At 52.2% G+C, this 16163-nt stretch overlaps 1 protein-coding gene across 3 annotated transcripts in view; it reads left to right on the top strand.

Moving 5' to 3' along the window:
• COL27A1 (collagen type XXVII alpha 1 chain) overlaps nt 1-16163 on the top strand; it is a 2221286-nt gene that overhangs the window by 1666621 nt on the left and 538502 nt on the right. For all 3 annotated transcript variants that reach the window (XM_085614179.1, XM_085614180.1, XM_085614178.1), the window contains exon 41: nt 7324-7377. In XM_085614179.1, coding sequence (XP_085470305.1) covers nt 7324-7377 — 54 coding nt within the window. The remainder of the gene's footprint in view (nt 1-7323; nt 7378-16163) is intronic.

Raw genomic sequence — 16163 nt, 5'->3', positions numbered from 1 at the left:
TGCATAGCCCGGTTCAAACTGGTTGCAGGGGCACTCAGCCTCTGCTCTGGCGCAAAACTGGACAAAGGGGAAGGGGTGTAACCACCCCCACCCCAGGCCCACCCATAGGTGGAGCCTTAGAGGTAGTCCATCCCCTAACCTTAGTATAAGTATAGGAACCCAGTCCCTAGGACTTTAGATTACCCTGGACGAACCTCTGAAACATATATCCTGGACCTTCGACTTTCTATCACGACAAGAAGATGGAAGAAATCTCCCTTGGGGTCAAGGAGTGGCTCCCCTGCTTGGCAGGCACCAAAGAAGCAACTGACCGGTCTGCATTGCTGAAGCTCCCTCCGGATGCCGAAGTCTCTGCATCACCAGAGGTGGATTTCCAGACTTCCCCGAGGCTACCCTGAGTCCACAGCAAAGCTGAGGCCCGTGGCTATCGTGGGTAACGTGGAACAGTGACCCCTGGACACCGTGAACATTTGCAGCAACAACACCTTCCTGGTCATCCTCGAAGTTGTGCTTTGGGCTCCGAGTAGCCCGAGCCTTGAGCACCTCCTGCACCGAAGATTGTTGGCCTCCACTCCACGAGTGACCCGTGGGCCATCTCCAAGTGCGACTGCTCGAGGCTCCTTCGCGATCACTAGCCCGTTGGCTAGCAGGTCCCCACGAAGGCAACTCCACTTCTACTTGTGCTTTTCTGGTTGTTCCAGACTTGTGCATACTTACCCTCGCTGGGTGAGTCCATCAGACCTTGCTGGTCTGCACCGCAGTCCTTTCTCTGATTTCCTGAGACTTGCCGTTGCCAAAGCTTGTTGGGTCCTTCCTGGTCGACGACACCGCAGCACTCGACAGACTTTGTGGGACAGCTCGAATCCGGGTCGTGGACTTCATCGACGCCTCCTGGACATCGTGGCTGAAGAGTCAAGACACTCGACAACTCACCTGAAGCACCCGACATCAGTGGGCATTGGTACATCCTGCCCTAGGTCACTGGCAAGTGACCCAGACTCTGTCCCCTCTGCTTTCAGGTTCCTTACATCCTAGATCCAGGCTTGGATCTCTTTGCAGGCTTCCATTGGAATCGACGACGCGACCCGACACCAAAAGACAACTATGCACCCGGCTTCCCTGGGTGAGGTAACTGAAGTACTCCAGTACTCTCGAGGGTGCCAACCCTAGAACTGCCTAAGTCCAAAAGGGTTTGGTCCTAGTTCGATTTGAAGTGTCCCTAATCTTTAAAATTCCAACCGTGACATTCCCCATAGAAAGTAATAGGAACCCGCGGTTGTGTTTCCACACTGCATACGGCTCCCGTGGGTCCCCGACGTCCCTACCTTGGGTGGTTCCTTGGGGTTCCATCGATTCTAGAGGTGATAGGCACCTTGCCTATCTCAGTCGTGGTTCTTATACCACTATTTTAGTATATGGTTTGGTACGCCCCTAGGGCCCAAACATATATTTGTGCTTTTACTGATGCTTAAACACTTGTAACTGAAGTATTTCGAACTCCAGTCTCATAAAGAGACTAGAGGGGTGTGATTTATCTTAAATGCATATATTTTGAATATATACCTGGTGTGGTTGTCTTTTCATTTGATCATTCAAGAGATTATAGACTGGTAAAACAAGCTGCTTTACATTCCTTCAAGACTTAGCCTGAAGGCTGCTCTCCATAGCTACCACTAGGATAGCTTTCACATAAGGTTGTCTTTAACCTATCACCATAAGGGGTTGTTTGGACTGATACAAGGTGCCCACTAGAACTAGTGGACAGCATATACCAGGCCACCTTCTCACACCCTCTGACTGACACACAACTGTAGTTAGGCAGAATCTTTGCTGGCAAACATTATGGGTGATAGCCAGTCACGCTGTGGCTTCACAGGCTTATCCCCTTCCTCAGGTTGCAAAGGATTTTCAGTTTATCTGACATTGTGTAATCCAAACGCATAGCTATATTCCTTGGCCATAAGCCATTTATGCAATGTAGTCCTGTGCACAACCATCCTTGGGCATCCTAACCAAACATCATCGAGTCACTTATACTGTTTATAGGAAAGTTTCAAGTGTTGATTTAGGAGGGCCTAAGCCGTGCTACTTCTCCATGATGTGCATGAGATGTATTTCACATACAATTAATCTAAATCGAAATCCTTTACATTATTCTGTGTTTATTCTGAAATGTGGTACAACTTCAGCCCTCTTGGGTCTGCTGTGAACACCCCTGTTTCAAAGTATGATTTCTCCCCATCGCCAACACCTCCTGTTCAATGTGGTGTCCTCTGTGGGCCTAAGACTCTCTGCGGTGGCCTCTGAAGGACTAAAATACAGCTTTTACAAACAACACTCCTTGCTTGGGAAGATTAAGGGATTTGCCCAGAATCCCAGGATGTTGAGCGTCATTGATGAGACTCGAACCCGGTTCCCCAGATTTGAGGTCGACTGCCCTAGCCGCTAGACCACATCCTCTCTCTGATGGCGTTGATGACCTTGGCTGGAAGGAGGAGCAGGGGTCTGAAGTTCATGAGGTCTGTCGGGTCGGCTGATGGTTTCTTCAGCAGGGGGTCGATCTCGGCGTGTTTCCAATCGTCGGGGAAGGTGGCGCCTTGATGGAGCAGTTTAATGTTATGGCGTAGCTCGGGGCGATAGTTGTGGTGGCTCTATGGAAGATGCGGTGCTGCAGGGCTATGAGGGGGCTCCGGAGTGACTTCTCTACATGGTATTGAGGTTGTCGTCTGTGGTGAGCAGGATCTGTCGAGGGGCGGCGACGTCTTGTGAGGTGGTGGCGGGAGTGATGGGCGGGTCTTGGGTGTCAAAGCTTTCGTAGATCTGTTTGATCTTGTGGTGGACGTAGGTGCTGAGTTTGTTGCAGAGGTCTTGGGAGGGTGGGACGTCTGTGGTCTAGCTGTGGAGTTTGGCAAACTCCTTGATGATGGTGAAGAGTTTTTTGCTGTTGATTCTGGCTGAAAGGGCCATTTTCTTCACGTTTTTGAGGCAGGTGTGGAGGTGGTGGCTTTGAAGGATGCTTGGGTTTCTGGGGTTTTGTTGTTCCACAGCAATCAAAATTCAGAGCATATTTATGTGACCCATTCACTACCTGCTTCGGAAGCTGCTGTCCCCTGCGCTTACTTCAGATGCAACAAGCCCGACAGAACAAACACCATGCCCATCAGAATAGATGTCTGGGCTCAACTTGACCCTCACACTCTCAGGCACACCTCACAAACCCCTGCGCCTGACAGCTTAAAAGAGGCTGATACACCATACAAACCCTAATGCACCCAGGCAGACCTCAACAACCCTACAGAGCCTGACCCAGCCCAGCAGAACCTCACACACCCAGGCACACCTCACACACCCCTGCAGAGCCTGACAGCTTGAAAGAGGCTGATACACAATACAAAGCCTCACACACCCAGGCACGCCTTACGTACCCTGACAGAACCTGACATAACCCGACAGACCCTCACACACCCAGGCAGACCTCACACACTGAGGCAGACCTCAAACAACCCTACAGAGCCTAACACACCCTGACAGACCCTGACACACCTCAACAACCTCACACACCCATGCGCACCTCAAACATCCCTACAGAGTACAACACCCCCTCGACAGAGCCTGGCACACCGCGACACAGTCTGATATGCCCAGACACAGCCTGACCCACCACAACAGATCCACACGCACTCAGGCACACCTGACACCCTCAGTTTCTCATGTTCCCAGGCAAAACTCACACACCCCTACAATGCTTGCCACATGCTGACAGTCTCATGCCCCCAGACAGACCCCAAACAGCCCCCAGAGAGCCTGATAAACACAAAGAGAGCCTCACGCACCCGAGTATCATGCACACACCCAATAGAACCTGACACATGCTGACTGAACTGTACCTACCCAGGCAGACCTCAGCACCCCAACAGAGCCTGGCACACATGGACACTGCTTGCATGCCCTTACAGTGTATGTCACAAGCAGACAGAAGCTGACACACCCCGACAGAGCCTCTTACTCCAAGACACATCTTACATGCTAGTACAGAGCATGACACACCGGTATAGACCGTTGCATAGTCTTACACAGGCCAACAAAGCCTGACACCCCGACAGAGCCTGCTTCACCCGAGCAGAACTCACACACCTCCACAGAGCCTCAGACACCTCAACAGAGTGTCACACTCCCAGGTACACCTCACATATCCATACAGAGCCTAAACACACATACCAACAAGGCTGACACACCCCAAAAGAGCCTGACACACCCCAACAGAGCCTGACACACCCCAACAGAGTCTCCTGCACCAAGCACAACTCACACCTCCACAGAGCCTCAGGCACCCCAACAGAGTCTTACACTTCCAGGTACACCTTGCATATCCCTACAAAGCCTGACACACACCAACAGACACTTAGACACCTATACAGGACCTTACATCCCCATACAGAGCCTTACATCCCCATACAGAGCCTTATATACCCCAATAAAGTCTTATACACCCTGATAGAGCCTGACACATCCCACAAGAGCCTCACACACCCAGACACACCTCACAACCCTCAACAGAGCTAGACACACCTCATCACAGACTGACACACCCTGACAGAGCCTCACACTACCTGGCACCCCTCACTCACCCCTACAGAGCCTGGCTCACCCTGACACAGCCTTACACACCCTACTAAGCTTGACACCCCCCACAGAGCCTGGCCAACCCCAACAAAGTCTTACACACCACAACAGCACCTCACATATACAGTCAGGTTTACATGCCATGACAGAGCTTCACACATCCAGAAACAGCCGTACATGCTCCAACAGTCGCACATGCCTTCAGCCCGCCTCAAATATCCTGACAGAGCCTCACACACACCAACAGAGCCTCACACACCCCAACAGAGCCTCACACACCCCGACAGAGCCTCACACACCCCGACAGGGCCTCACACACCCCAACAGAGCCTCACACATCCCGACAGATCCTCACACACCCCTGTAGAGCCTCACACACCCCAACAGATCCTCACTCACCTAGACAGAGCCTCACACACCCTGACAGAGCCTCACACACCCTGAGAGCCTCACACACCCCGACAGAGCATCACACACCCAGACAGGGCCTCACACACCCAGACAGGGTCACCTCAATGGAACAACTTGGAGGTGATGGAACGACTTGAGCGATGAGACCCCTACAGGAGGGAGAGGTGATTGAACCCCCTGAGATCAGTAGAGTGCTGAGACCTCTGGAGTACGGAAGAGGTCATTGAACCCCATGAGGCCTCAGCACTTAAGAGACCCCTGGGGAAGGGAGGGGTCATTGAACCCCATGAGGTCTCTTGAATGCTGGGCCTCTGGGGAGAGAGAGGTCATTGAAACCCATGAGGTCTCTTGAGTGCTGGGACCTCTGGAGTAGGGAGAGGTCATTGAACCCTCTGATGTCTCTTACATGTTGAGACCCATGGAGGGGAGGGAGGTAATTCAACCCATGGAGGTCTCTTGAGAGCTGAAATCCCTGGAGGAGAGAGGTCATTGAACCAGTGGAGGTCTCTTGAATGCTGAGACCCTTGGAGGAGGTAGAGGTAATTGAACCAGCTGAAGTATCTTAAGTGCTGAGACCTCTGTAGGAGGTAGTGGTCATTAAACCCCATGAGGTCTCTTGAGCACTGAGAGTTCTGGAAGAGAGAGCGATAGGTCTTTGAAACCCCTGAGGTCTCTTTTATACTGGGACCCCTGGAGGAGGGATAGGTTTTTGAACCTGTGGAGATCTATGGGATGCTGAAACCCTGGAAGAGGGAGAGATGGTTCGACCCGCTGAGGTCTCTTGAGCACTTAGACCTCTGGAGGAGGAAGAGGTCATTTAACCCGCTGAGGTCTCTCAAGTGATGAGGCCCTGGAGGAGGGAGAGGTGATGCAGCCCGCTGAGGTCTCTTGAGCGCTTAGACCTCTGTAGGAGGAAGAGGTCATTTAACCCGCTGAGGTCTCTCAAGTGATGAGACCCCTGGAGGAAGGAGAGGTGATGTAGCCCGCTGAGGTCTCTTGAGCGCTTAGACCTCTGGAGGAGGAAGAGGTCATTTAACCCGCTGAGGTCTCTCGAGTGATGAGACCCCTGGAGGAGGGAGAGGTGAGGCAGCCCGCTGAGGTCACTTGAGCGCTTAGACCTCTGTAGGAGGAAGAGGTCATTTAACCCGCTGAGGTATCTCAAGTGATGAGGCTCCTGGAGGAGGGAGAGGTGATGCAGCCCGCTGAGGTCTCTTGAGTGATGAGACCCCTGGAGGAGGGAGAAGTGAATCGACCTGCTGAGGTCTCTTGAGCGCTTAGACCTCTGTAGGAGGAAGAGGTCATTTAACCCGCTGAGATATCTCGAGTGATGAGACCCCTGGAGGAGGGAGAGGTGATGCAGCCCGCTGAGGTCACTTGAGCGCTTAGACCTCTGGAGGAGGGAGAGGTCATTTAACCCTCTGAGGTCTCTTGAGTGCTGAAACTCCTGTAGGAGAGAGGTCATTGAAACCCATGAGGTCTCTTGAGTGCTGGGACCTCTTAATGAGAGAGAGAGAGGGCATTAAACCCCCTGGGTCCTGTGAGACCCCTGGGGGAGCGAGAGACCAGGAAAGAGAGATCACTGAAGTCTCTTGGGAAGTGAGACTTCGGGGGAAGGGAGGTGTCCATAAAACTCATCTGGGCTTTTGAGCTGTAAGATCCCAGTGAGGACCGTTTGCTAGATATCACGGGCCCCCCATGTAGTGACTTCTGGAGATGGGGCGGTGGGGGATAAATACTCTCCATACCATGAGCCAGTGGTTAATTTGTAAAAAAAGAAAAATAGTGTTGCGGCTCTCGTCTGGAGGCAGATTGCACCAGCCTATTTTTCCTGTTAGCGTTGCCTAAAACAGAACCAAATACTAACCATAAAAGTGGGGAGAGGATGTGCCGTAATGGCCAAAGCTGTCTACTATGGAGCTGGGGAGCCAGGTTCTAATCTTGGCTCAGCATCCTGTGATTCTGGGCAAATCACTTAATCTCCCCTAAATTAATGTGTAATTAACTGGAGCTCATGAAAAGCTCCAGTGTTGATGATTAAGTGCCGGTGCTGAGCACCCGAAACCACTGGCTCAAATTAAGCACTGGCCTGAGCACAGTGAGGCCTAAGGACTTCTGCACAGAAGAAACTGAGGAACATGATTCTGGCGCCCACCATGTAAGATGTTCATCCCATTCAATAGGTTGAAGATTATTTCACAATTCTGTATGTGTGGGTGCAGTGTATTGGTGTGTGTGTGTGCGTTTTGTATGTCTAGTAACATGCATAACAAATATTATGTTTTTCCTCAGGGACACGTGGGGCCTCAGGGTCCAATTGGGCCACCAGGACCTAAAGGAGAAAAGGTACATTTTGAATTTTTATTTTTACTACCTCACGTTACAGCTCCTGTGCCAGTTAGCAGTGCTAGAATTGGAAACAAAATAATTCTAGGAACCCATAAACTGGGTCTAGGAGTGGCGGCAGAAAGGGATGGAGTCATAAAAAGCAGAGTCTGACAGTCAACTTAAACATTATGGGGCATATTCACCAAAGATTTGCATCGCCCTAGTGCCGCGCAATTGTGCGCAAGGGCGATGCAACTACTACCTTGCATGGTGTGGCTTGATAAATCTAGAGTAACGCAACACAGCGCAAATCTCTGTGTTACATTACTCTGCCCCAGGGAAGCATTCAGTGGTGGAAGGGTGCCTGCATTGGCGCTAGGCAGCACATTGTGTGCCAGCGCATGGAAAGAAGGGGTGGGCAGAACTTGCTGTGTTTTATTCCATGGAGTTACATTAAACCTCTGTGCGATTCTAGCATGTTGTACTGCTCTGGCTAATTTTTAGCACCGGGAGCTTTTTCTGTGCTGCAAAATCAGCACGAATGGCACCACACATCGCAGCAGAGGGCGCTGCCTCTTTCTGCCGCTCAAGTAGATTTTCTATTAGAGCAGCAGCATTCTCAGTGCGAATGTTAGTGACCGGCTGTGACCACCCCGTTGAGCGATCGTGTCTTGACTCGTCCTAACGCTCAAGTTTTCTCTCGCGCGCTCACCAACTTAATGTTGGCGAGCCGCATGTCAGAAAAGCTCCACCACGCAGCGGTTCTTGGAGGTTTTTTCGGAATACCACGCTCCAGGCAGAGCGCAGAGTGGGCAAAGCTCTGCAAACTCCGCCAGTTTACTGCCCACCCCTAATTGAAAAGACAAAAATGTGCCTTATAATGTTAAATAGGTTCATTCCAGCCCTTTCTCTATCATGCAACTCAGCAAGGTGGCGTGCTGCGCTGCGTGATTTCTTGATAAATGTGCCCCTTATATTTTTTTTAACTCTGCAGCAAGGAAATTGGCTGCAAGGACAAAAGTGGCAGTAAATCTACTCTGGCTTACTCAATCGGTCACACAGAGGCTGCTTTTTAAAATATTTTGCAGGGTTAAGGCACCTGCTGCAGAGATCTTTGTTTGCCCAGCATTTTTCAAGTGATATTAATAATGATAAGATAGCTCTGTTACTTAATGCACTTGCTGGAGAGTTATGTGTTTTACCTAGTCACAGTTTTGACTCATAAAGTAGCATGGAGGGTTAAATAACCTGCTGCAAAGCACATTGTGTGACATTCAGATCACAGGTTTGTATTTTTGGTAGATGGGTTACAGCTTTTAAGAAAGTGATTCTTTTGTTACTTGCAGATCATAAGTTGAAATACTGCTCAGATAGCCCCGCAAGCTCTGAACCAGCATCAAGGAGCTGTGCGCAAACTGCAACTCCTGGGTTTAGAACTTGATTGGATTTTGTTCCTCTGTCTGTCCGTATGGTAAGGTTGCTAGAACTGGTTCCATTGGATAGTAATAAATCCTTATTGGTACAAACAAACCCAATGACTGTGCTACCTTTTAAATCCTGACTTTGCGTCCCAACCATGCACGCCTAACATAGAATGTCTGCCCGTGAGGAGGATACGTGACTCACCCTCAATGGCTTATGTAACTTTCCCTATGGTTAACTCACTTGTGTTATTTATTGTCTTTATAAAATGGGTACATTTGACGTAAAATACTCTTGACACCCTACCCTGGTATGTGTAGCACTGTAAAAGAATTAAAATGAAATAGTAAGTGATACTTAAGTCGCTATGTCGCGATTGCTGCTACAGACAGATATATCTGACATTCGTACAGTGCAACCGATGTCCTGTGGGACTCATTCACGGAAATACCGAGGTATTAATCCTACTTACTTCATTCACTCAATATCACAGGAAAAACAAACATGTTTCAACAAAAGAATTAATACATTTAACCAAAAAAGAACATGGCACAGTTGTTTTTGTCAATCTCCCTGTTGGGTTTATTTGCGCAGGCGCAGTATCTGCGACGTGCAGGTAGTGCTGACAACGCAGTGCTCGGTAGTGAAACCGATATGTGTACACTCAAGCTTTCGTCGCATCACCTTTGGGCATGTGAGTGCCAGGAGTATGCCTGGAAACCTGAGACTGGTGCAGCTTTCCAAGCCTACTACTGCCAATGTCTGTGAACCCCAAACGTCGTACATTTGCACCCATTCGAGGAGCGCTTCTGTGGGGGCAGGTTGAGTCGTTTTTTGTAAACCGGTCACTATATACATATATATTAAAGATCCTGGGCCCAGGCGCGGTGCGTCCATTGGGGCGTTGGGGCGTTGCCCCACCGCCCCCGCACCCGCCCGTGCCCGCAGCTCCCTCCTCGGTGTCTCTGAACTTAGTTTACTTAAGTTCAGAGACGCCGAGGGTGGGGAGAACTGACAATGCATGTCAGTCAGCATGACGTCAGACCGTGGGCGGTCCGGCGTCATGTTGACTGACATGCATTGTCAGACAAGCCAGGGAAAGGCAGCACAAGTGCGCATGAGTGGGCATGGAGAGTAATTTTTAGCCGGTGCCCAGTCATGCGTACTTGTGTTTTTACTGCCTTGAACATGCCCATTAGGAGCCCCTCGGGCTCCTAATGGGCAGGCGGCGGGCCTAGCGTAAGCTGTGCCCTCAGCCAATCCTGGCGCTGCAGCAGCACCAGGATTGGCTGAGGGGTTGCCACTCCAGTGCTGACGTGGTGTTCCGGTTTGAAGGGGGCAGAGGCGCCAACGCGGACCAGGAGCAGAGGCGGTCAGGTAAGTTTTTGCTTAATTTTATTCAGTTCTCCCGCTGCTGGTGGTAGGGTTGGGGTGGTGTTTAGGGTTAGGTGGTAGAGTTGGGGTGGTGTTTAAGGTTTAGGGTTGAAATTTGCTAGGGTTCCCGGAGTCTAGGGCTCAGGACCCGATTCAGGTTCGTGCATAATGGTGTTGGGAAGGTTTTAGGGTGGTTTTGCAAAATTCCATCCAGATTTGGCTGATTTTGGGGTGTTTTTGTGGGTTTGCGGGGGGCTTGTGTTTGGGTGAAAAGTCGTACCCCTTCCAGTGGATGGATTTGTGTAAATCTTGCTGCGATTCTTGGGAATGGCTGGAACTAGTGTCCCAGTGAGTTTGAAGATGATCGAAGTAGTGGAAGTGCGAGAAAAGAGCATTTTTTGTGAAGGCCCGTGTTGCAATGTTATCCAATGGGCGGTGTTGGGGTGCATGGAGAAGTGTTTTTTAGGGGGTTCCAGTGGATCGACAGGAACGGGGCTGCTGTGAGTGGCAGGGAGGTGGAATTGATGTTTGTGCAGGAAGTTTGGGAGGAATCGATCGATGGGAAGGGTGTTTTTTGGCAAAGTCGAGGAAGGGAAAGAGCTGTCATAGGAGCCCATGTTAAACGTGAGTTTTGCATGTTTTTGGGGTTCGATTGTAGGGTGTTGCAGGTGGTTCCGAGTGGATTTGCTTAGCTGGGATCAGAGTTGGGAAGGTCTAATTTTGATTGCAAGTGTTTTGAAGAAAATCCATGGAGGGGAAGGTGTGTTTTGGGCCTAGTTTCAGAGTGCGTTTTGACGCGACTTTAGGCCTTTGGGAGCTGGCGGGAATGTACATGTTTGGGATGTTAATTTAGGGTGTTCTAGGTTTTTGGGAATGGGTTTAGGGGTGTGGGAGCAATGGTGGGAAGGTCTAGTTTGTGTGAAAAAGAGCCGTTTGGTTGTAGTTGAAGGGGAAAGGGTAATTTGGCCCTGTTTTCTAGGTGTATTTTGTGTCATTGGCGAAGATTGCCTGTACTGGGTAATTGCAGGTGTGCGGGATACGAATAAGCTAGAGCGATAGAAATAAACAGATAGCGGTTGGAGAGAGAGAGGTGAGGAGAGGTAGAGGCGAGGATAAACGGAAGCGTGTGCACCACACCAGGCTTGGCAGCTTTATCTCCCACCTTTGCGCCGAAGTAGTAAGCTAGCGTCCAGGTTATGTTACGGGGCACTCCTCCAGCACTTTTACGCCCCGCCATTTTCAAATGTCACCAGCTGCCCCTGACAAGTGAGCAAGCAAACAGCTGTCCGTGAAATGAGAATGAGGAGAAAAACCAACACAGACACAGCAGGCCCGACTCAAGCCCCGACCTAACTACTAAACGAAGAAGACGTTTGAGGGGTGTTACACCCCATCGCTGCTGTTATCCCCGTGCCCATCCCACCTGGACCTGGTGGTTCTACCTGGGACTCACGACTAGTCAGGCACAGCGGCCTGAAGTCACTTATTGTGAATGTATGTTCACAGCGCGCACCCTTCTCCGTCTCTGCTACAAGAAACCTTGGGGCATATTATTAAGAAACAGAGTTAAAATTATCGCCGCTTTAGCGCCAGAAAACTGCCGCTAAAGCGGCGATAATGGGCTTGATAATATGCCCTTGTGAATTCCCATAGAAGCCCATGTTGTGGTGTCAACATGGGCTTCTATGGGAATTCTCTGCGGCATATTATCAAGCCCATTATCGCCGCTTTAGCGGCAGTTTTCTGGCGCTAAAGCGGCGATAATGGGCTTGATAATATGTCGCACAGAATTCCCATAGAAGCCCATGTTCTGGTGTGAACCTGGCTTCTATTGGAATTCTCCAGGGCATATTATCAAGCCCATTATCGCTGCTTTAGCGGCAGTTTTCTGGCGCTAAAGCGGCGATAATTTTAACTCCATGCTCGATAATATGCCCCCTTGATGGTCGAGGTGTCGGACCAGTGCATGTGGGCGGGGCTCCGTGTTTCTAGCCCTCGCCTTTTACAGGTCATTTTATGAAGTGATCGACTTCCCCATGTACTAAGCCCGAGTTGTAAATGGAGATGGGAGCGCAGGTAAGTTATCATAGTAGGCTCAGCCAGAGCCGAGATAGCTGAGCCGGGCTTGGCTCTAAGAGTCCATGCACGAGCCGAGCCATGAACACTTTTTGCATTTATATGGTGCACCACACATAAGGTAAAAATATGATACGTCTTCAGAATTCCAAAAGTGTATTTCTTTACATGCGGAAGCATTTGACCTTAGTACATCAGATTGTATCACTGCAAAGACAGACATTTATTAAAGGGGATCGTTTTTAGAAACATTCACGGCTCGCCCCTCAACGACAACACTATTAGTGAACTGAGAGGCAGTCAGCGGGGGTCTCGATTCTTGTCTGGAGCAACATTATGGTCTGTTACTCAAGTCTACAGCACATCCTGAACTCCAGTATTTAAAAGAGCGCCTACAAGTGATAATAAGAAGGAGGCGCTGTGAATTAAAATGTTTGCCTAGAACCACATCATTTGGATAAGAGGGAACATCGTATGTATTCCAGGTTGTCTGGCTTCACAGTTCACAATTCAGCCACATGGTGGAACTCTCTTTCTCTCTCTCTCTCTCTCTCTCTCTCTCTTTCTCTTCTCTCTCTCTCTCCCCCCCTCCCTCTTTGCCCCCTCTCTCTCTCTGCCCCTCTCCCTTTTTCACCCTCTCTCTCTGCCCCCTCTCGCCCTCTCTTTCTCCCCCTCTCTCTCCCCCTCTCTCTCTGCCCCTCTCTTTCCCCCCCTTCTATCTCCCCTCTTTCTCTCTCTCTTTTCTCTCTCTCCTCTCACTGTTCTCTCTCTCTCTCGTTCTCTCTGTTCACTCTGTCTCTCCTCTCTCACCCCACTCTCTTCTCTGCTTTTTTCTTTCTTTCTTTCTCTCTCTCTCCCTCTCTGTCTCTCTTCTCGCTCTGTTCTCTCTGTCTGTTTTTTCTCTATCCTCTCTCTGTCTTCTCCTTCTCTCTGTTCTAGCTCTATCCTTTCTCTTTCCCCTCTCCCTCTCTCTCCTCTCTCTTCTCACTCTCCCCATCTCTGTTCTCTCTCTCCTCTCACTGTTCTCTCCCTCTCCCCCCTCTCTCTATTCTTTCTCTTTTCTTTCTCTCGCCTCTCTCTGTTCTCTCCCCCTTTTTTCTCTTTCTCCTCTATTACCTCACTCTCCTCTCTGCTTTCTTCTCTTTCTCTCCCTCATCTCTGTTCTCTCTTTCCTCTATCTCTTCCACCTCTCCACCCCTCTCTCTGCTCTATTCTCTTGCTCTCTCTGCCACTGTCAATCTTCTTTCTCTGTTCTCTTTCTGTCTGTCTTCCCCTTCTCTCACATCTCGCTCTCGCCTCTCTCCTTCTTCCTCTCTCTCCCTCCTTCTCCTCTCTCTCTTTTCTCTCCCTCTTTGTCTTTCTCTCTCCCTCTATTTCTCTCTCTCCCACACTCCCTCTCTCGCTCTCTTCCTCTCTCTCCCCTCTCTCTCTGTTCTCTCCTTTCTCTCTATCTTTGTTCTCTCTCTCCTCTCACCCTCCTCACTGCTCTCTTCTCTTCCCCTCTCTGTTCTCCCTGTATCCTTCCTTCTCTCTCTTTTGCTTTCTCTGTTCTCCCTGTTTCCTTTCTTCTTCTCTCTCTCTCTCTCTCTCTCTCTCTCTCTCTCTCTCTCTCTCTCCCTCTCCACCCCTCTCTCTCTCTCCTCTCTCTCTCTCAGTTCTACATCAAAGGTCACTGTTTTCTCTTTCATTTTTGACTCAGGGGGAGACAAACCCACACAGACATAGCAGACCCGACTCAGAGCTCCGAGGCCCAACTAGCAGCTAAGAATGTTGTTATTTGAGCCCCCCCCCATCCGAAGCTACGCCCCTGACTACTGTGTCTTTGGCACAGAATGTTGTGTGTAGATAGTCAAACCTGGTGAACACAGGGCAGAGATCCTGACGTCATGTCCACGTGTTTCGTTCAGACCTTCTGAACCATCGCTGAGTAAAGGAGCTGTGGACGAGGTATGGGAGTGCTGGGTTAGGGGTGTCCTGGGTCAGCTATAGTACTGGGCCTGGCGGGTTACTGGGGCAGCTGGAGTACTGGGCCTGGCGGGGTATTGGGGCAGCTGTACTGGGCCGGGCGGGGTATTGGGGCAGCTGTACTGGGCCTGGCGGGGTATTGGGGCAGCTGTACTGGGCCTGGCGGGGTACTGGGGCAGATGTACTGGGCCTGGCGGTGTACTGGGGCAGCTGGAGTACTGGGCCTGGCGGGTTACTTAGGCCGCTGGAGTACTGGGCCTGGCGGGGTACTGGGGCAGCTGGAGGACTGGGCCTGGCGGGGAACTGGGGCAGCTGGAGTACTGGGCCTGGCAGGGTACTGGGGCAGCTGTACTGGGCCTGGCGGGGTACTGGAGCAGCTGGAGTACTGGGCCTGGCAGGTTACTGAGGCCGCTGGAGTACTGGGCCTGGCGGGGTACTGGGGCAGCTGGAGTACTGGGCCTGGCGGGGTACTGGGGCAGCTGTACTGGGCCTGGCGGGGTACTGGGGCAGCTGGAGTACTGGGCCTGGCGGGGTACTGGGGCAGCTGAAGTACTGGGCCTGGCGGGGTACTGGGGCAGCTATACTGGGCCTGGCGGGGTTCTGGGGCAGCTGGAGTACTGGGCCTGGCGGGGTACTGGGGCAGCTGTACTGGGCCTGCCGGGGTACTGGGGCAGCTGGAGTACTGGGCCTGGCAGGGTACTGAGGCAGCTGAACTGGGCCTGACGGGGTACTGGGGCAGCTGGAGTACTGGGCCTGGTGAGGTACTAGGGCAGCTGAAGTACTGGGCCTGGCGGGGTACTGGGGCAGCTGTACTGGGCCTGGCGGGGTCCTGGGGCAGCTGGAGTACTGGGCCTGGCAGGGTACTGGGGCAGCTGTACTGGGCCTGGCGGGGTACTGGGGCAGCTGGAGTACTGGGCCTGGCGGGGTATCGGGGCAGCTGTACTGGGCCTGGCGGGGTCCTGGGGCAGCTGGAGTACTGGGCCTGGCAGGGTACCAGGGAAGCTGAAGTACTGGGCCTAGTGGAGTACTGGGGCACCTGAAGTACTGCGCCTGGCGGTGTACTGGGGCAGCTGGAGTACTGGGCCTGGCGGGGTACTGGGGCAGCTGAACTGGGCCTGGCGGGGTACTGGGGCAGCTGGAGTACTGGGCCTGGCGAGGTACTAGGGCAGCTGAAGTACTGGGCCTGGCGGGGTACTGGGGCAGCTGTACTGGGCCTGGCGGGGTACTGGGGCAGCTGGAGTACTGGGCCTGGCGGGGTACTGGGGCAGCTGAAGTACTGGGCCTGGCGGGGTACTGGGGCAGCTATACTGGGCCTGGCGGGGTTCTGGGGCAGCTGGAGTACTGGGCCTGGCGGGGTACTGGGGCAGCTGTACTGGGCCTGGCGGGGTACTGAGGCAGCTGAACTGGGCCTGGCGGGGTACTGGGGCAGCTGGAGTACTGGGCCTGGCGAGGTACTAGGGCAGCTGAAGTACTGGGCCTGGCGGGGTACTGGGGCAGCTGGAGTACTGGGCCTGGGGGGGTACTGGGGCAGCTGTACTGGGCCTGGCGGGGTACTGGGGCAGCTGGAGTACTGGGCCTGGCGGGGTACCGGGGCAGCTGTACTGGGCCTGGCGGGGTCCTGGGGCAGCTGGAGTACTGGGCCTGGCAGGGTACCAGGGCAGCTGAAGTACTGGGCCTAGTGGAGTACTGGGGCACCTGAAGTACTGCGCCTGGCGGGGTACTGGGTCAGCTTAAGTACTGGGCCTGGCGGGGTACTGGGGCAGCTGAACTGGGCCTGGCGGGGTACTGGGGCAGCTGGAGTACTGGGCCTGGTGAGGTACTAGGGCAGCTGAAGTACTGGGCCTGGCGGGGTACTGGGTCAGCTTAAGTACTGGGCCTGCCAGGGTACTGGGGCAGCTGTACAGGGCTGGTAGTGTACAGGGGAAGCTGGAGTGCTGGGCCTGGCGAGGTACTGGGGCAGTTGGAGT

Source organism: Triturus cristatus, chromosome 1_2 (genome assembly GCF_964204655.1).
Source record: "Triturus cristatus chromosome 1_2, aTriCri1.1, whole genome shotgun sequence".
Lineage (NCBI taxonomy): Eukaryota > Metazoa > Chordata > Amphibia > Caudata > Salamandridae > Triturus > Triturus cristatus.
Note: the sequence above shows the minus strand (reverse complement) of the source record. Positions and strands in the feature narration are given on the sequence as shown.